At 42.5% G+C, this 21,982-nt stretch overlaps 1 protein-coding gene across 2 annotated transcripts in view; it reads left to right on the plus strand.

The window, feature by feature from the left end:
* LOC133446185 (ras and Rab interactor 2-like) overlaps positions 1-8,559 on the plus strand; it is a 29,972-nt gene extending 21,413 nt beyond the window's left edge. The window contains exons 9-13 of one of the 2 annotated variants that reach the window (XM_061724150.1): positions 430-655; positions 1,230-1,361; positions 4,557-4,720; positions 7,887-8,189; positions 8,271-8,559. In XM_061724150.1, the coding sequence (XP_061580134.1) occupies positions 430-655; positions 1,230-1,361; positions 4,557-4,720; positions 7,887-8,189; positions 8,271-8,375 (930 nt within the window). In that variant the 3' untranslated portion in view covers positions 8,376-8,559. Of the gene's footprint in view, positions 1-429; positions 656-1,229; positions 1,362-4,556; positions 4,760-7,886; positions 8,190-8,270 lie in introns of those variants that run through there. The other variant, XM_061724239.1, reaches the window with a different exon arrangement.
* The last annotated feature ends 13,423 nt before the right edge of the window (positions 8,560-21,982 follow it).

Below are 21,982 nucleotides of genomic sequence, written 5' to 3' on the forward strand. Positions count from 1 at the left end.
GTGGAGGTGGTGTCAGCCTCCTTAACCCAGATTGGAAGTTGGTTCCATAGTAATGGTGCCTGATAGCAGAACGCCCGCCCTCCAAATCTACATTTAGATACTCTAGGAACTACGAGTAAACCTGCACTCTGAGAGCGGAGAGCTCTGCCAGGAACATAAGGCTCTATCAGGTCTTGTAAATACTGCAGAGCTAAGCCGTTTTGGGCTTTATATGCAAGTAATAAAATTTTAAATTGGATTCTGAATTTTACAGGTAGCCAATGTAGCGACGCTAACACTGGAGAGACGTGGTCTCTCCTGCTGATTCCTGTCAGCACTCGTGCTGCTGCATTCTGGATCAGCTGGAGCCTAAAGCTGACGGAACAAAACATTGTGTGGTCTCCCAGGCCCGTCTGGTGTTTAACCCGGTCTTTCCTCCACCGTCTCCAGGTGAACAGCGGAGCCTGGCAGCAGCTCCAGGAGAACCTGGTTCTGGCCCGGACCCGGAGGCCCCAGGATCTGGGCGTGGACGGGGTGGTGCCGCCCGACCCGGTGGCCATCCAGAAGATCCGGCACAAGTTCCTGAGCATGAGGAAGACGTACTCGCCCGAGAAGAAGGTGTCGCTGCTGCTGCGGGTGTGCAAGCTCATCTACACCATCATGCAGGACAACTCAGGTACGGGTCTGGTCCTGGTCCTGGTTCTGGGTCTGGTTCTGGTTCTGGTTCTGGGTCTGGGTCTAACTAACTCTAGTGATGCACCGATTGTTCGGTAACCGAAATTGTTCGGCCGAAAATGGCAAAAAAACACTTTCGGTGTTCGGTGGAATAAGTGGGAAAAAAAACGAACAATTAATAACGGCGTTGTAAAATAAGGAAATAGACTGGCCGCTCCGTAACGGTTGCACCACAAACATAAATCGTTGGCCAACCAAAAACTAACCCCATAAGAATTTTACCAACATTCACCAGGAGGTGGAACCAAAACAACATAATGCTGGAAATTAAAACATGTTCAGTTTTTTAGGTTCAATAAATATTTTCTACCTTGTAATTTTGTAAAAGATTTTTTTCTTTGAAAAGCCTAAATCAAATGTATTTGATTTATGCAATGGTGAAAAAATTGGCAAAATAAATGAAAAACTGCAAAAAAAGATGTTCGGTATTCGGCCAAGTGTTTATTATTATTTTCGGTTTCGGTTTCGGCCACAAATTTTCATTTCTGTGCATCACTAAATAACTCCTCTTCCAGGGAGGATGTACGGCGCTGACGACTTCCTGCCGATGCTGACGTACGTGGTGGCTCAGTGTGACGTTCCTCAGCTGGACACGGAGATCCAGTACATGATGGAGCTGCTGGACCCGTCTCTGCTGCAGGGGGAAGGTGGGTTCTGGTTCTGGTTCTGGTCCTGGTTCTGGTCCTGGTTCTGGTTCTGGTCCTGGTTCTGGTCCTGGTTCTGGTCCTGGTTCTGGTTCTGGTCCTGGTTCTGGTTCTGGTTCTGGTCCTGGGTTCGGGGGGGCGCGTTCCCCCCCGGAAAATTTTTTGAGCATAATGCATTTAAATGCATCAATCTGGTGCACTTTGGAAAGCTAGAATAACAATAATAGGGTGTCTGCTGCCTTAACTTACCTTGGAAACATAGATATTCTCTCCGGAGCTTCTCTACCCGGCTAAACTTATTCTCCGCTCCTGTTTGTGTGAGCACAGAGCATGCACAGCCTTCACCGCTAATTGGCTGTTCCCGTGCTTGTCTCTGTGTGTAACCAATCAGACGGTTTGTGGGCGGGACATTGCTGGACACAGTGCAGTGACTGCAGGCAGAGAAGCGGCTGCATCAACCCCAAAATAACGCAGTTATTTAAAAAGTTACACTTTTTTATATTATTATTGTTTTATATATATATATACGAGAGGTGCCGGATCTGCCCACATTAGTCCCAGAACACAGGGAGGCCAAAATCGAGAGGTGCCGGATCCTGTTCCAGCAGGATCCAGCACAAATTAACCCCTGCTTATACCTCTTAAAGACGGATTCTTTATATCTTTTCTTGAATGTAGTCACACTTGAGCATTGTTTTATCTCCACATTGATACTATTCCATTGCTTTACTCCGCAGACTGAAATACAGAATGATTTTAAAGTTGTCCGGGCATTTGGAGTTTTCAAATTTAATTCCCTCCTTAAGTTATAAACCCCCTGGAAAACCTGCAGATTCCTGGAAACCGTGTCCAGGAGTGTTAGCGGCGTTGGGATCAACGGTCGGGTCACGGGTTCAAATCCTCCTTCTGGGGATCGGGGGGGGCGTTGTTTCTTAAAGGAGATGTATTCTTTTTTTTAACTTAGTTTTTATTTCAGTATCAGCACTTCATACATTCCTCTACAAACACATTTTCTACCGTTTTCATTTGGCCACTTTTTCTGGTGAAAGAACCTTTTAATTACCTTCCATTTGTATTTCCTCCAGTTATCTGAATTGGTGACTAAGTGCTGCTTCTGTGTGTATTTCCTCCCATACGTCCTGTAATATATCCGTATTCATTTCAATTTCCCACCTTCCTTTTATCCTTAATGTATTGTTTAAATCTCTTATTTCCTGCTTGAATTCTTATCCAGGGCAGTTCAAACGGACTTTGACCCAAACTTTATGTCCCGTTAAAAAGTTCCTTCATTGTAAATACCTGTAGAAGTAGAGTGTCTTAGGGAGCATAAATTCCTCTCTTAACTGTTCAAACGACTTACGGCTACTATTCTTATGAAATTGAAACCCCTTTCTAAATCCTACATCCAAATGAGGAGGTACAAAACCTTTTATGAAGCCAATATTGGTCAGTGTTGGTCAGTATTGGTCAGTATTGGTCAGTATTGGTCAGTATTGGTCAATATTGGTCAGTATTGGCCAAATGATTGCTTTATTTTTCTCAAGGAGACGTATTCTGACATGGAGTTCCTCGTAGCTCGGAGGTCAAAGGTCGTGGGCTCGTTGTCCAGGAGAATGTGACGGCAGGAAGTTACCGGTCGGAAATTCCATCTTGGATTTCCAGCTTCCATAAATTCAGGGGAAAAAAATGGAAGAACACAAAGAAAAGTGGTATTTCCTCCTGGTTCCGTCCAATAATAGACGTGTGTGACACAACACTCAGACTCTCTTAGTCTGGTCTGACAACAGGAAGTGAGACAGGAACCGTGACGAGCGTCAGCGTCGGTTTCTCCTGGACTAGTTTGAGTTTTAAAAGCAGCTCTGCAGCTGAAAACAGGAAGAACGTCCAGCCAGAAGCCGTGCAGGCGGAGGACGAGGCGCAGACGCAGGGCTGATAAAGGAACTGTTTACTTGTATCGTCCTTGAAAAGCCTGCACTTCCTCAGCGTGTCTCAGAATAAAACTCCTCCCAAACTTTCAGGAATCTTCCTGGAGTCCAAACCGAAGCCTGAGGCCCCGTTTCCACGTAGCCGGGTATTTACAAAAACGGATATTTCCCCCTCTACGTTTTGAAAAATTCCATCGTTTACACGAGATCGTTTTCAAAATCTCTTCGTTTACACGGATACGCATAAATACGCTGTTAACGTCATGCTAGCCAATCAGAATCCTGGAAAAAACATCAGCAAATGACACGTGTAACTTCCAGTTAAGGCTGATTTATGGTTCCTCGTTAAATCGACGCAGAGCCTACGGCGTAGGGTACGCCGCGACGCACACCGTATGGCGCATCGCCGCGTACCCTACGCCGTAGCTCTGTGTCGATTTAACGCGGGACGCTAATTCAGGCTTAACTTCCAAGATGAACGAAAGTCTTTGGTTTGGAGTGACAGAGAAGTGGAGTTACTTTTAAGTGTGACGTTAGAATATAAAACAGGTAAAATACAAGAAAATATTGACGGTTACAAACTAATTGTAACCACAGGTGTCACTCATGACGCTGGTGACGTTTCTGTCTCATAATGTGACGTTCTGAAGAATAAATGTCCGTTTCTCTCCGTTTACAAGCAAACGTGAAGACGGAGGTTTTAAAAATCTACACTTTGGCCGGAGTTTTCAGAAATGATGGTTTTTGGAGACTTTGAGCTTCGTTTTCGTGTAAACGAACGAACAAAACGCATGAAAACACCAGCGTTTTTGATACGTGGAAATGGGGACTAAGTCTCTTCTTCTTTTGTCTAAGATTTTTAGTCCTTTTTTATAAAGGGATTCAATTGGCTTGAACGGGCAAATGATCAGCTAGCTAGGCAATAGAGGATCATTGAATGGAAAAATATTATTGCTGCGCTGTCAGTCAATGATCAATCAAACATCTCACCTGTACCTGTGTTGTTGTTTCCAGGCGGCTACTACCTGACTAGCGCCTCACCTGTACCTGTTGTTTCTGTTTCCAGGTGGCTACTACCTGATTAGCGCCTCACCTGTACCTGTGTTGTGTATTTCCAGGTGGCTACTACCTGACTAGCGCCTCACCTGTACCTGTGTTGTGTATTTCCAGGTGGCTACTACCTGACTAGCGCCTCACCTGTACCTGTGTTGTGTATTTCCAGGCGGCTACTACCTGACTAGCGCCTCACCTGTACCTGTGTTGTTGTTTCCAGGTGGCTACTACCTGACTAGCGCCTACGGAGCCCTCGCCCTCATCAGGAACTTCCAGGAGGAGCAGGCGGCGCAGGTCCTGAGCTCCGAGGCCCGGAACACGCTGCACCAGTGGCACCGCCGCCGCACCGCCCAGCGCTCGGTGCCGTCCGTCGACGACTTCCAGGTATCAGCCTGACCTGACCTGAGCCGCGCTGACCGCCCAGTGAGTCCCAGTCGAGCCCAAACCCAGCCCGAGCCGGCACCGAGCATGAAGGTTTCCGCTCCACTACCACTAATCCCACGGCAGCATGCGGACCGCGGCACGGCGCCCCCCGGTGGAATAACTGCATGAACCCACGAGCCGGTCGGACCCGGATCTTTAGAGGAGGAACCGCCGCCAGAGGTCACTGGAACTTTACTGACGCCGTTGTGAAAGTTTCAGTGTCAAGTGTCGACTAAAAGTCTGACCATTTTAGTCTCATTTTGTTCGCTGACGATATTGCATTACCATAATGGCCCGAATATAAGACAAACCTCTTTTTCAAGACTCAAGTTTGAAAAATGTCTTTTTGAACAAAAATTCAATTTTTATACAGAAAATAATTACAGTACATCTGAAACAAATGATTATAACAATATATTGGAGAGAAAAAGCCTGTTATTTTGCCTCATTCAAATCATTATCTTGAAGTTTGCATCATAACTGGCCGATCTTCAACCAGCTTTTCTCCAGATTGTCGCTACGTTTCTCCATTTTCTGTTACCTCTTCTTTTATTTTCTTCTCTTTTCTTTTTTACTGCTGTTTTGATTTTTCTTCTTCGTGCCAGGGGTTCCTTTGGCCTGGGGAGTTAAGTTCAGCATTGGCTTTAAAGATATCTGGCGCCCTCTAGTGTTGTGAATGGGTATAACGTTTAGACCCCGAATGTAAGACGACCCCCACCTTTTCAGTCTTATTTCAATGCAAAAAACACCGTCTTATATTCGGGCCAATACAGTATATATTCAATTATCGTTATCGTCACATGACCAGCATTTAGTCTCGTTTTCCTCTGGTGATAAAGGTTCGTTGACGACGATATTTAGTCATAAATAAACCCGGTGGAGTCGGAGGTTGAGGAGTTTCAGTGACCTGGGGGCGGTTCCCTCTGTGGTGGGCGGGGCCAGTGACTGCATGGTGGGCGTGGCTCCTCTGAACGGCAGTATCTCAGGTGGTAGAGCGGGTCGTCCAATGATCGGAAGGTCGGCGGTTCGAATCCCGCTCCATCCCAGTTTACTGTTGTAGTGTCCTTGGGCAAGACACCACCTGCCCCGTGTGAATGTGTTTGAATGTTGGTGGTGGTCGGAGGGGCCGTTTGGCGCGATATGGCAGCCGTGGCTACAAACGTAGCAGCCGTGGCTACAAACGTAGCAGCTGTGGCTACAAACGTAGCAGCCGTGGCTACAAACGTAGCAGCCGTGGCTACTAACGTAGCAGCTGTGGCTACAAACGTAGCAGCCGTGGCTACAAATGTAGCAGCTGTGGCTACAAACGTAGCAGCCGTGGCTACAAACGTAGCAGCTGTGGCTACAAACATAGCAGCTGTGGCTACACACGTAGCAGCCGTGGCTACAAATGTAGCAGCTGTGGCTACAAACGTAGCAGCTGTGGCTAAACACGTAGCAGCCGTGGCTACTAACGTAGCAGCCGTGGCTACAAATGTAGCAGCTGTGGCTACAAACGTAGCAGCCGTGGCTACAAATGTAGCAGCTGTGGCTACAAACGTAGCAGCCGTGGCTACAAACGTAGCAGCCGTGGCTACAAACGTAGCAGCCGTGGCTACTAACGTAGCAGCTGTGGCTACACACGTAGCAGCCGTGGCTACAAACGTAGCAGCTGTGGCTACAAACGTAGCAGCCGTGGCTACAAACGTAGCAGCTGTGGCTACAAACGTAGCAGCTGTGGCTACAAATGTAGCAGCCGTGGCTACTAACGTAGCAGCTGTGGCTACACACGTAGCAGCTGTGGCTACAAACGTAGCAGCTGTGGCTACAAACGTAGCAGCTGTGGCTACAAACGTAGCAGCTGTGGCTACAAACGTAGCAGTTGTGGCTACAGACGTAGCAGCCGTGGCTACAGACGTAGCAGCCGTGGCTACTAACGTAGCAGCTGTGGCTACAAACGTAGCAGCTGTGGCTACAAACGTAGCAGCCGTGGCTACAAAGGTAGCAGCTGTGGCTACAAACGTAGCAGCTGTGGCTACAAACGTAGCAGCCGTGGCTACAGACGTAGCAACCGTGGCTACTAACGTAGCAGCTGTGGCTACAAACGTAGCAGCTGTGGCTACAAAGGTAGCAGCTGTGGCTACAAACGTAGCAGCCGTGGCTACAGACGTAGCAACCGTGGCTACTAACGTAGCAGCTGTGGCTACAAATGTAGCAGCTGTGGCTACAAACGTAGCAGCCGTGGCTACTAGTGTAACAGCTGTGGCTACAAACGTAGCAGCTGTGGCTACAAACGTAGCAGCCGTGGCTACAAACGTAGCAGCCGTGGCTACAAACGTAGCAGCCGTGGCTACAAACGTAGCAGCCGTGGCTACAAACGTAGCAGCTGTGGCTACAAACGTAGCAGCCGTGGCTACAAACGTAGCAGCCGTGGCTACAAACGTAGCAGCCGTGGCTACAAACGTAGCAGCTGTGGCTACAAACGTGGCAGCCGTGGCTACAAACGTAGCAGCTGTGGCTACAAACGTAGCAGCTGTGGCTACAAACGTAGCAGCCGTGGCTACAAACGTAGCAGCTGTGGCTACAAACGTGGCAGCTGTGGCTACAAACGTAGCAGCTGTGGCTACTAATGTAGCAGCTGTGGCTACAAACATAGCAGCTGTGGCTACTAACGTAGCAGCTGTGGCTACAAACGTAGCAGCCGTTGCTACAAACGTAGCAGCTGTGGCTACAAACATAGCAGCTGTGGCTACTAACGTAGCAGCCGTGGCTACAAACGTAGCTACCACCGGTGAGAATGAATGAATGAATGAATGAATGAATGAATGAATGAATGAATGAATGAATGAATGAATGAATGAATGAATGAATGAAAGCTCTGGGAGTCTTGAAGGAGCTAAATAAAACCAAGCCATTATTTTTATTATTATTATTATTAACTTCCTCCGGGGGCGTGTCCCTCTCTCTCTCTCTCCCCTGGTGGGCGTGTCTCCTGTAGCCCCGCCCCTCTAACCCTGCCCCCTCTAACCCCGCTCTCTCTCCCCCCAGAACTTCCTCCGGGGGCGTGTCCCTCTCGTAACTCCGTCCCTGGTGGGCGTGTCTCCTCTAACCCCGCACCCTCATAACTCCGCCCTCTCTCTCCCCCCAGAACTTCCTCCGGGTCGCCCTGCAGGAGGACTCGCCCGACTCGGGCGACGCCGGCTGCACGGCGAAGACGCTGCAGGTGCGTCCGTACGCCACGACGGAGGAAGTCTGCTCGCTCTGCGCGCTCAAGTTCCGGGTGCCCGACCCGGAGAACCACTTCCTGTTCCTGGTCACCGCGGAGACCAGCCAGCAGCTAGCGCCCGACACCGCGCCGCAGCGCATCAAGGCCGAGCTGCACAGCCGGCCGCTGGCCGGAGCCTTCCACTTCGTCTACCGCCGGGGAACCAACCGGAACCTGGACCAGAACCTGGGGCCCGCCGGGACCGCCGGCCAGAACCTCGGGCCCGCCGGCCAGAACCTCGGGCCCACCGGGCCCACCGGCCAGAACCTCGGGCCCGCCGGCCAGAACCTCGGGCCCACCGGCCAGAACCTCGGGCCCGCCGGCCAGAACCTCGGGCCCGAGAACGGGAACTGCCTCCAGGTCGGGCCCTGAGGGCCCGCGGGGCGACTTCTGCCACCACAGCAGAGCTCTACTCCCCCACATGGTTACTACATAGGGTGGCTTTAACCCCACACTGCAAAAACTCCAAATCTTACTAAGTCTTATTTCTAGTTAAAATATCTCATTTTAGTAAAAAAAAATGTCATTACACTTAAGACAAGACTCATTACCAGAAAAATAACTTATCTGACAATTTTCACCTGTTTCAAGTAGATTGTCACTTAAAATAAGTAGAACAATAGGAATATTCGTCTTATTTCTAGTTAAAATGTCTCATTTTTAGTTTTAAAAAATCTCATTACACTTAAAACAAGAGTCATCACTGGAAAAAACAACAGTTTCCACCTGTTTCAAGTAGATTTTCACTTAAAATAAGTAGAAGAATCTGCCAAAAAGGGTTTTTTTGCTTGTAATGAGAAGATTTTTCTACTTATTTCAAGTGAAAATTTACTTAAAACAGGTGAAAATTGTCCAATAACAAGTTATTTCTTGACTAAAAATGAGACATTTTAACTAGAAATGAGACAAATATTCCTGGTTAGAGTTTTTGCAGTGTCAGGACGGAACCTGAAGCCAGTAATTATCTGTAAATGTATGAATTAGTGAAAGTTCTGGTTCTGGTCCAGGAGGTCAGCGGGGAGGGGGCGTGGCCTAAGGGGAGGGGCGTGTCTAAGGGGGGGGGGGGCGGAGTCTACTAGAGGGGCGGAGTCTCGCACCTCCTTAACCAGGCAGAACCACCGAGTGACGGGTCCAGATGTGAACAAGTTTTTGATATTTGTCATGTTAGTTATGAACATACGGTTTTCAAAAACCACCGCAAACAAATGGTGACGCCCCCTAGTGGCCGGTTTGGTGACTCCTAGTGGCCGGTTTGGTGACGCCCCCTAGTGGCCGGTTTGCAGAACATTCCAAATGGAAAAGACTAAATGTCAAATCTCAGCTCTTAGTCCTAGATTGTTGTATATTGTCACTTTCTCTCCTTTCTTGGTGCTAGGAATTCAATTCTGAGATAAATTTCCATTTTCAAGGTCATGTTGAAGGTCAAATTTAATTTTCACGGTCATTTTTTGCCCAAAAAACTATATCTATAGAAGTAAGTCACATAGAAAGATTATAGAGGATCTAGATCAGGGGTCTTCAACCCGCGGCTCTTTAGCGCCGCCCTTGTGGCTCCTGGAGCTTTTTCAAAAATGTTTGACCTTTTTTTTTCCTTTTTTCTCTTTTTCTTTCTTTTTCTTTTTTTTCTTCCTTTTTTCTTCTTTTTGTCTTCCATTTTCCTTTCCTTTTTAATCTCGATATTTCGACTTTTTTCTCAACATTTCGACTTTTTTCTCAACATTTCGACTTTTTTCTCAACATTTCCATTTTCTCAAAGTGCATAATGAAAAAAAAAATCTCCCCCCAGTTATAACTAATATAGAAACATGCAACATGTGTTTCTTCATTCAAAGATGATACAAGACTTTTCATTTTTTGCGGCTCCAGACATATTTGTTTTTTGTGTTTTTGGTCCAATATGGATCTAAAACATGTTGGGTTGAGACCGCTGGACTAGATCCTATTTTCACCCCCAAGGAATGCAGTTTTCTGTTTATTGGACAGATCACTATCTCTGTAGTGAAATAATCTGATTGGATGAGAACAGTGGCTTCATTCATTCATTCATTCATTCATTCATTCATTCATTCATTCATTCATTCATTCATTCATTCATTCAGGCTTAAGATGAACAAAACCTCAGAACTAAGTCATAGTGAAAGAATAGGATTTGATTAAAATAACCCACATTTTAAATGTTCTGCAGACCGGCCACTAGGGGGCGTCCATGAAAACCTTATATAACACCAAATATCAGAAACTGGTAAACCCGAGAGGAAGTTTGGACGGTTCTGACCCGGTTCTGACCCGGTTCTGGACCACCTGAGACCAGAACCAGCTTTTTAAACATTTATTTAAATGTCTTTTGTCGCTCCACAATTGCAGGTCGATTGTTTTTCTTGTATCTCTGTGTAGAAATATTTTTATATCCCAAACGTGACAAAGATTTGCTGAATATTTCTGAATATTTCTGATCCTGGACGTGTCGGTACCAGTTCGGTCCATTTACTCCCCGGCACCGTTTGTTCTGAGACGTGGAAATAAATTCTCCTGAAATAAAATCTCCTGGAAATAAAATCTCCTGGAGATAAAATCTCCTGAAAGAGGCTTCGTCATTTCCTGAGGGTTTAACAGTTTACACACACACACACACACACACACACACACACACACACACACACACACACAGACACACACACATATATATATATATATATATATATATATATATATATATATATATATATATATATATATATATATATATATACATATATACGTTTGAAATTTAATCTGGACTAGGTTAATCTGGACTAGTAGAACCTGAAAGGGGGGCTGATAAGAGGGGGGGCCAGGAAGGCATTGAGTTGAGGGAGGTGTGGTTATCAATAAGTGTGTGTAGCGGTAAGTCGTAAACTTCTCTCAGAGCTGCTCTCAGCCAATGTCCTTGATGTTATCAGACGGCTCGGTCAATTCTGAAACAGGTCCACAGATGTTCCGGAGAGGGGAGGGTTAGTGGGGGCAGAGCATCTTGGTTACATTCCACCAGGGAGATTGTGACTTTACATTCCACCAGGGAGATTGTGACCAGAGCGATCGGCCAAACCGCCCTGTCAAGGCCAGATTATAGAATCAACAATTATATTGAAAAACAGACAGACTCAGTAATTCTCCGTCAGCCTTCAGTCTCTGGTTCATCAATGGCAACTCCAATTAATCTGGACTAGAATAATCTGGACTAGTTTAACCTGGACTAGTTTAATCTGGACTAGTTTAACCTGGACTAGTATAATCAGGACTAGTTTAATCTGGACTAGTATAATCTGGACTAGTATAACCTCGACTAGTTTAATCTGGATTAGTTTAACCTGGACTAGTATAATCTGGACTAGTTTAATCTGGACTACTATAATCTGGACTACTATAATCTGGACTAGTTTAATCTGGACTACTATAATCTGGACTAGTTTAATCTAGACTAGTTTAATCTGGACTACTATAATCTGGACTAGTTTAATCTGGACTAGTTTAATCTAGACTAGTTTAATCTGGACTAGTTTAATCTGGACTAGTTTAATCTGGACTAGTATAATCTGGACTAGTTTAATCTGGACTAGTTTAATCTGGACTAGTTTAATCTGGACTAGTTTAATCTAGACTAGTTTAATCTGGACTAGTTTAATCTGGAATACTATAATATGGACTAGTTTAATCTAGACTAGTTTAATCTGGACTAGTTTAATCTGGAATACTATAATATGGACTAGTTTAATCTGGAGTAGTTTAATCTGGATTAGTTTAATCTGGACTAGTTTAATCTGGACTAGTTTAATCTGGATTAGTTTAATCTGGACTAGTTTAATCTAGACTAGTTTAATCTGGACTAGTTTAATCTGGAATACTATAATATGGACTAGTTTAATCTGGAGTAGTTTAATCTGGATTAGTTTAATCTGGACTAGTTTAATCTGGACTAGTATAATCTGGACTAGTTTAATCTGGACTAGTTTAATCTGGACTAGTTTAATCTAGACTAGTTTAATCTGGACTAGTTTAATCTGGAATACTATAATATGGACTAGTTTAATCTAGACTAGTTTAATCTGGACTAGTTTAATCTGGAATACTATAATATGGACTAGTTTAATCTGGAGTAGTTTAATCTGGATTAGTTTAATCTGGACTAGTTTAATCTGGACTAGTATAATCTGGATTAGTTTAACCTGGACTAGTTTAATCTGGACTAGTTTAACCTGGACTAGTTTAATCTGGACTAGTTTAATCAGGACTAGTATAACCTCGACTAGAATAATCTGGACTAGTTTAACCTGGACTAGTATAATCTGGACTAGTTTAACCTGGACTAGTTTAATCTGGACTAGTATAATCTGGACTAGTATAATCTGGACTAGTATAATCTGGACTAGTTTAACCTGGACTAGTTTAATCAGGACTAGTATAATCTGGACTAGTTTAATCTGGGCTAGTTTAACCTCGACTAGAATAATCTGGACTAGTTTAACCTGGACTAGTATAATCTGGACTAGTATAATCTGGACTAGTATAACCTGGACTAGTTTAATCTGGACTAGTTTAATCAGGACTAGTATAATCTGGACTAGTATAACCTCGACTAGAATAATCTGGACTAGTTTAACCTGGACTAGTATAATCTGGACTAGTTTAACCTGGACTAGTTTAACCTGGACTAGTATAATCTGGACTAGTTTAATCTGGACTAGTTTAACCTGGACTAGTTTAATCTGGACTAGTTTAATCTGGACTAGTTTAATCTGGACTAGTTTAATCTGGACTAGTATAATCTGGATTAGTTTAATCTGGACTAGTTTAATCTGGACTAGTATAATCTGGATTAGTTTAACCTGGACTAGTTTAATCTGGACTAGTTTAATCTGGACTAGTATAATCTGGATTAGTTTAATCTGGACTAGTTTAATCTGGATTAGTTTAATCTGGATTAGTTTAATCTGGACTAGTTTAATCTGGACTAGTATAATCTGGATTAGTTTAATCTGGATTAGTTTAATCTGGACTAGTTTAATCTGGACTAGTTTAATCTGGATTAGTTTAATCTGGATTAGTTTAATCTGGACTAGTTTAATCTGGACTAGTATAATCTGGATTAGTTTAACCTGGACTAGTTTAATCTGGACTAGTATAATCTGGATAAGTTTAACCTGGACTAGTTTAATCTGGACTAGTATAATCTGGACTAGTATAATCTGGACTAGTATAATCTGGACTAGTATAATCTGGACTAGTATAATCTGGACTAGTTTAACCTGGACTAGTTTAATCTGGACTAGTTTAATCAGGACTAGTATAACCTCGACTAGAATAATCTGGACTAGTTTAACCTGGACTAGTATAATCTGGACTAGTTTAACCTGGACTAGTTTAACCTGGACTAGTATAATCTGGACTAGTTTAATCTGGACTAGTTTAACCTGGACTAGTTTAATCTGGACTAGTTTAATCTGGACTAGTTTAATCTGGACTAGTTTAATCTGGACTAGTATAATCTGGACTAGTATAATCTGGACTAGTATAATCTGGACTAGTTTAACCTGGACTAGTTTAATCTGGACTAGTTTAATCAGGACTAGTATAACCTCGACTAGAATAATCTGGACTAGTATAATCTGGACTAGTTTAATCTGGACTAGTTTAACCTGGACTAGTTTAATCTGGACTAGTTTAATCTGGACTAGTTTAATCTGGACTAGTTTAATCTGGACTAGTATAATCTGGATTAGTTTAATCTGGACTAGTTTAATCTGGACTAGTATAATCTGGACTAGTTTAACCTGGACTAGTTTAATCTGGATTAGTTTAACCTGGACTAGTTTAATCTGGACTAGTTTAACCTGGACTAGTTTAATCTGGATTAGTTTAACCTGGACTAGTTTAATCTGGACTAGTTTAATCTGGACTAGTATAGCCTGGACTAGTATAATCTGGACTAGTTTAATCTGGACTAGTATAGCCTGGACTAGTATAATCTGGACTAGTTTAATCTGGACTAGTTTAATCTGGACTAGTTTAACCTGGACTAGTTTAATCTGGACTAGTTTAATCTGGATTAGTTTAATCTGGACTAGTTTAATCTGGACTAGTTTAACCTGGACTAGTTTAATCTGGAATACTATAATATGGACTAGTTTAATCTGGACTAGTTTAATCTGGATTAGTTTAACCTGGACTAGTTTAATCTGGACTAGTTTAATCTGGATTAGTTTAATCTGGACTAGTTTAATCTGGACTAGTTTAATCTGGACTAGTTTAACCTGGACTAGTTTAATCTGGACTAGTTTAATCTGGACTAGTTTAACCTGGACTAGTTTAACCTGGACTAGTTTAATCTGGACTAGTTTAATCTGGATTAGTTTAATCTGGACTAGTTTAACCTGGACTAGTATAATCTGGACTAGTTTAATCTGGATTAGTTTAATCTGGACTAGTTTAATCTGGACTAGTTTAATCTGGACTAGTTTAACCTGGACTAGTTTAATCTGGACTAGTTTAATCTGGACTAGTTTAATCTGGACTAGTTTAACCTGGACTAGTATAATCTGGACTAGTTTAATCTGGACTAGTTTAACCTGGACTAGTATAATCTGGACTAGTTTAATCTGACTAGTTTAATCTGGACTAGTTTAAACTGGACTAGTTTAATCTGGATTAGTTTAATCTAGACAAGTATAATCTGGACTAGTATAATCTGGACTAGTTTAATCTGGACTAGTTTAACCTGGACTAGTTTAATCTGGATTAGTTTAATCTGGACTACTATAATATGGACTAGTTTAATCTGGACTAGTTTAATCTGGACTAGTATAATCTGGATTAGTTTAATCTGGACTAGTTTAATCTGGATTAGTTTAACCTGGACTATTTTAATCTGGACTAGTTTAATCTGGACTAGTTTAATCTGGACTAGTTTAATCTGGACTAGTATAATCTGGACTAGTTTAATCTGACTAGTTTAATCTGGACTAGTTTAATCTGGACTAGTTTAACCTGGACTAGTTTAATCTGGACTAGTTTAACCTGGACTAGTTTAATCTGGACTAGTTTAATCTGGACTAGTTTAATCTGGACTAGTATAATCTGGATTAGTTTAATCTGGACTAGTATAATCTGGATTAGTTTAACCTGGACTAGTTTAATCTGGACTAGTTTAATCTGGACTAGTATAGCCTGGACTAGTATAATCTGGACTAGTTTAATCTGGACTAGTAGAGCCTGGACTAGTATAATCTGGACTAGTTTAATCTGGACTAGTTTAATCTGGACTATCTTAATCTGGACTAGTTTAATCTGGATTAGTATAATCTGGATTAGTTTAATCTGGACTAGTTTAATCTGGACTAGTTTAATCTGACTAGTTTAATCTGGACTAGTTTAATCTGGACTAGTTTAACCTGGACTAGTATAATCTGGATTAGTTTAACCTGGACTAGTTTAATCTGGACTAGTTTAACCTGGACTAGTTTAATCTGGACTAGTTTAACCTGGACTAGTTTAACCTGGACTAGTTTAATCTGGACTAGTTTAATCTGAACTAGTTTAATCTGGACTAGTTTAACCTGGACTAGTTTAATCTGGACTAGTTTAACCTGGACTAGTTTAATCTGGACTAGTTTAATCTGGACTAGTTTAACCTGGACTAGTTTAATCTGGACTAGTATAATCTGGATTAGTTTAATCTGGACTAGTTTAATCTGGACTAGTTTAATCTGGACTAGTTTAATCTGGACTAGTTTAACCTGGACTAGTTTAATCTGACTAGTTTAATCTGGACTAGTTTAATCTGGACTAGTTTAACCTGGACTAGTTTAATCTGGACTAGTTTAATCTGGACTAGTTTAATCTGGACTAGTATAATCTGGACTAGTTTAATCCAGACTAGTTTAATCCGGACTAGTATAATCTGGACTAGTTTAATCTGGACTAGTATAATCTGGACTAGTTTAATCTGGACTAGTTTAATCTGGACTAGTTTAACCTGGACTAGTATAATCTGGACTAGTTTAATCTAGACTAGTTTAATCTGGACTAGTTTAATCTGGATTAGTTTAACCTGGACTAGTTTAATCTGGACTAGTTTAATCTGGACTAGTATAATCTGGATTAGTATAATCCGGACTAGTATAATCTGGACTAGTTTAATCTGGACTAGTTTAATCTGGACTAGTTTAATCTGGACTAGTTTAATCTGGATTAGTTTAACCTGGACTAGTTTAATCTGGACTAGTTTAATCTGGACTAGTTTAACCTGGACTAGTTTAATCTGGACTAGTTTAATCTGGATTAGTTTAACCTGGACTAGTTTAACCTGGACTAGTTTAACCTGGACTAGTTTAATCTGGACTAGTTTAATCTGGACTAGTTTAATGTGGACTAGTATAATCTGGACTAGTTTAATCTGGACTAGTTTAATCTGGATTAGTTTAACCTGGACTAGTTTAACCTGGACTAGTTTAACCTGGACTAGTTTAATCTGGACTAGTTTAATCTGGACTAGTTTAATCTGGATTAGTATAATCTGGATTAGTTTAATCTGGACTAGTTTAATCTGGACTAGTTTAACCTGGACTAGTTTAATCTGGACTAGTTTAATCTGGACTAGTTTAACCTGGACTAGTTTAATCTGGACTATCTTAATCTGGACTAGTTTAATCTGGACTAGTATAATCTGGATTAGTATAATCCGGACTAGTATAATCTGGACTAGTTTAATCTGGACTAGTTTAATCTGGACTAGTTTAATCTGGACTAGTTTAATCTGGATTAGTTTAACCTGGAATAGTTTAATCTGGACTAGTTTAATCTGGACTAGTTTAACCTGGACTAGTTTAATCTGGACTAGTTTAATGTGGACTAGTATAATCTGGACTAGTTTAATCTGGACTAGTTTAATCTGGATTAGTTTAACCTGGACTAGTTTAACCTGGACTAGTTTAACCTGGACTAGTTTAATCTGGACTAGTTTAATCTGGACTAGTTTAATCTGGATTAGTATAATCTGGATTAGTTTAATCTGGACTAGTTTAATCTGGACTAGTTTAACCTGGACTAGTTTAATCTGGACTAGTTTAATCTGGACTAGTTTAACCTGGACTAGTTTAATCTGGACTATCTTAATCTGGACTAGTTTAATCTGGATTAGTTTAATCTGGACTAGTTTAATCTGGACTAGTTTAATCTGGACTAATTTAACCTGGACTAGTTTAATCTGACTAGTTTAACCTGGACTAGTTTAATCTGGACTAGTATAACCTGGACTAGTTTAATCTGACTAGTTTAATCTGGACTAGTTTAATCTGGACTAGTTTAACCTGGACTAGTTTAACCTGGACTAGTTTAATCTGGACTAGTTTAACCTGGACTAGTTTAATCTGACTAGTTTAACCTGGACTAGTTTAATCTGGACTAGTTTAATCTGGACTAGTTTAATCTGGACTAGTATAACCTGGACTAGTTTAATCTGACTAGTTTAATCTGGACTAGTTTAATCTGGACTAGTTTAACCTGGACTATTTTAATCTGGACTAGTTTAATCTGACTAGTTTAATCTGGATTAGTTTAATCTGGACTAGTTTAACCTGGACTAGTTTAATCTGGACTAGTATAACCTGGACTAGTTTAATCTGACTAGTTTAATCTGGACTAGTTTAATCTGGACTAGTTTAACCTGGACTAGTTTAACCTGGACTAGTTTAATCTGGACTAGTTTAACCTGGACTAGTTTAATCTGACTAGTTTAACCTGGACTAGTTTAATCTGGACTAGTTTAATCTAGACTAGTATAATCTGGACTAGTATAATCTGACTAGTTTAATCTGGACTAGTTTAATCTGGACTAGTTTAACCTGGACTAGTTTAATCTGACTAGTTTAATCTGGACTAGTTTAATCTGGACTAGTTTAACCTGGACTATTTTAATCTGGACTAGTTTAATCTGACTAGTTTAATCTGGATTAGTTTAATCTGGACTAGTTTAACCTGGACTAGTTTAACCTGGACTAGTTTAATCTGGACTAGTTTACCCTAACCCTTGCACTGTGACAGTGTCAAGGTGCAAAAACACCTCAGCACACAAAGCAACAAACATCACAAGACTTGCATGTGGGTGTGTGGGGGGTTGGGGGGGGGGGGAGGGGGGGAGTCCCGGCACATCCAAGTGATCGCCGCGGCTTCGTAGCGCTCGAAACCCGGAGACTGTTGGGGGGCTGATAAGAGGGGGAGCAGAGGAAGGCGTTGAGTTGATGGAGGTGTGGTTATCAGTAAGTGTGTGAGCGGTAAGTCCGTGAACTTCGCTCAGAGCTGCTCCTCAGCCAATGTCCTTGATGTTATCAGACGGCTCGGTCAGTTCTGAAACAGGTCCACAGATGTTCCTGAGAGGGGAGGGTTAGTGGGGGCAGAGTCACCTTGTTTACATTCCACCAGGGAGATTGTGACTTTACATTCCACCAGGCAGATTGTGACTTTACATTCCACCAGAGAGATTGTGACTTTACATTCCACCAGAGAGATTGTGACCAGAGTGATCAGCCAAACCGCCCTGTCAAGGCCAGATTATAGAATCAACAATTATATTGCAAAAACAGACAGACTCAGTCATTTTCCGTCTGCCTTTAGTCTCTGGTTCATCAATGGCGACTCCAATTAATCTGGACTAGAATAATCTGGACTAGTTTAATCTGGACTAGTATAATCTGGACTAGTTTAATCTGGACTAGTTTAATCTGGTCTAGTATAAGACGCCGGCCAGAGTAATCAGAGTAGCTGCTCCTCGGATTGACAACAACAACAACAACAACAACAACAACAAACTCTTAATTTCCTTTATTGATAAATGAGAATAAACTTTATTTGTACGACAGGCTTCATTCCTCTAACTGAGTTTATCACTAGTGTAAATACGTGTTCATAATTTAAATAAATTAAAGGAAACCAGACAGAATGTTTAACATTTGATGCACCGCTAACAACATTAGCACCGCTAACAACATTAGCTCTGGACAAATAAAAACAGTTACGAAATGTAAAAATACCTCAAACCAGAGAAACAGAAGGAAACGATTTAAAGGAAAGTAAACGGAGAAGGTTGAGAACCAGAGAAACAGAAGAAGGCACCAGTACCGGTTTGGCCTAGAGGCCGGAGTCTCAACCGCTAACTTCCTGTTAGCTTCCTGTTAGCTTCCCGTTAGATTCCCGTTAGCTTCCTGGTGCAACAACAGACCCAAACGTCTAAGAAACCAGGATTTGGACTGTAAACTGATCCAGACTTCCTGGACCGGCGGTCCTGGTACCCCACCGGGGGAACCGGCGGTCCTGGTACCCCACCGGGGGAACCGGCGGTCCTGGTACCCCACTGGGGGAACCGGCGGTCCTGGTACCCCACCGGGGGGACCGGCGGGGTGGTCCTGGTACCCCACCAGGACTGTTTTAATGGGTGTGGTGGGAACCAGAGAGGCGTAGCACCTTAACAGCTATTTATGCAGGTTCCTGGAAATGATGGGATTTTTCAAAACGTACAGGGAAATATCCGTTTTTGTAAGTACCCGGATACGTGGAAGCGTGGCCTTAATCTCCTGTCTGTGAATCATTATGGATGCAGCGTCTACTTTGGTAAAGGATTGTGGGTAAAGTACATATCTAACGTCAGACTTGTCATGCTTTCTCATTTTCTACTTTTAATAATTGATTTAAGTGAGTTAACAGACGAGCAACCGAACAGAAATGATGTGGAAACGGCAGGAAGGATGAACGAAGACTAAAACCCTCCGAAGGTTCTTCCAGATGTTGCTAACGTTACATTCGTGAAGAGGATTAGCTCGTAAACTAGCGGCTAATGTTCGATGTTGTAACCGCCAGACAGGTTTCTGCTAGCAGGGGTCTGGACCGAAGACCTGGTCCTGGAAAAACCGAAGCAACGCTCCCACCAGCAGGTGGCGACGATACACGACTCTGGCTGGCTGTTGTTAAGCCCCGCCCCTCCAACGCAGATCAGCCAATGGCTGCCGAATATCAGCATAGACACATATCCGTATCCGCCCCATGGAGCTGCATCGATACGTCGACGACGCCGCCATATTGGATGTTCAAGACTGCGCTGTAAACTAATACAAGTAAATGGACTTATTTTCATAAAGCATCTTTTTACAAAGAAATTTACGTTTTACGTCTCATTTATTCATTCACACACGCACTAATATACTTGGGAACAGTTAGGCACCAGATATAATATATTTAATTTTCTCAGATGGCAAAAATAAGAACTGTCATGTTATATCAGCTATAGAGAACAAGGTAGTGCCGGAAAACAATATCCCCCCTCACAAAAATAAGAAAAATACAGAAAAATAGATCAACAAAACAAATTTACAATTTTTCAAATAACAAAATAACATATTTGAACCATTTTTCAGGGAATAAAATAATTGAAAAAAATCAGAAAAACAGTAAAAATATGTTACTTAAAAATTTAAAAATGTGTTTTGTTGATGAGAAAATATGTTTCTCTATTTTTCTTATTTTTGTGAGGGGGATATATATATAATATGTTTTATTATGCGTAGCTGCTACAGGACGCCGTCATTTTGTTTTACCCCCCACCGCTAGCAGAGACGCTATCATGCTATTGCGCGAGATGCCTCACTCCGTTGGAAAAACACGTCTGGCTTTTTGTCGACAACGTTGACGAATCGTTGCAGCCCTACTGGCTGCGGCCGTGGAAGCCGTCGGGCGAGTCGCCGCTGGTGCCTGCCCGAATTAAACATTTTTTTATTTCACCGTGCCGCGCTGTGACGACATCTCGGCACATCCAATAGGAGAGAAAAGAGAGAAAGTTGTGTCTAATAGGAGAGAAGGGGGCGGAGCCTCTGCGCCGACTCTTCTCGTTGCGCCGCGGTCGCGCATACACATGAATGGAGTTGTGTTGGCTGCTGTGTTCACATGTACCAAACTAATCGATCTTTAGGGGGAAACGCTCCCTGTTTTGGAACAACTGCTCCAAACGGGACAGAGGTGAAAGTACCCTTACATTATTTATGACACAAGTGTTACAGGTTGGATAGCCATGCCCTTATATGTAGTTTAAGATGTGTGTGCTTGAAACTGAAATGTGCACTTCCTGCTGTACACCAGGGCCAGGTACCGACCCACAAACGTTCCGGGCCGACACCAAGGAACGCCCCGACCCCGTCTTCTAATGCTGGATTCACACTGAATCCGTCAAAAATCACTGTCAAAATGGTTGGGACCATACAGCTCCTCAACCATCAGTTACGTTTTTCACATGACCAGTTCAGGTAAAAACGGCAGTCAGATCTAAAACATGTCAGTTTGCTGGATGAAATATATTAATTCCTGATAAAATAAGTGTGTTAGTGTTCTGCTCCTGTATGCATGTGAAAGAGTGAACGTTTGTGTGTACATGAAAGTACAATCTGCATTGAGGCTTCTCGCTTCAGGAATCCTGGACTGTGATTGGACGCTGCCTCGGCGTCCCCGCCGCTCATTTGCATAAAGTTGAGATTTTTCAACTTCAAATTGATGCTCTGGGCGGGCTGGTCCCGAAGCCTCCAACGCCTCCGACCCGTCTCGCAGCAGCTCTTATAGACAATGAACGGCTGCTGGACACCTGTGACACTTTCAGTGTGAATCCAGGGTAACTCTCGCTCTACGGAGCCAACGACGGTGGTCAACGATGTTGGCCACCATTAAATAGTACTAAAACTAATGATTTACACTGAAAACACATTAAAGCATGAATAACTGATTTAATATTTATGTTTTTTGGTAAGTGCCCGTGGTATAAGCGGATAATGCCCAACGCCGCTCCGCCCCCCCCACCTCCGCCGGGGTCCCGGCTACTAGCGCTGCAACTAACGACTATTTTAATAGTCGACTAGTCACCGACTATTGAAATTATTAGTCGACTGATCGGAAAATTAGTCATTTTTAAATTT

The sequence above is a fragment of the Cololabis saira genome, chromosome 1 (assembly GCF_033807715.1).
Source record: "Cololabis saira isolate AMF1-May2022 chromosome 1, fColSai1.1, whole genome shotgun sequence".
NCBI lineage: Eukaryota > Metazoa > Chordata > Actinopteri > Beloniformes > Belonidae > Cololabis > Cololabis saira.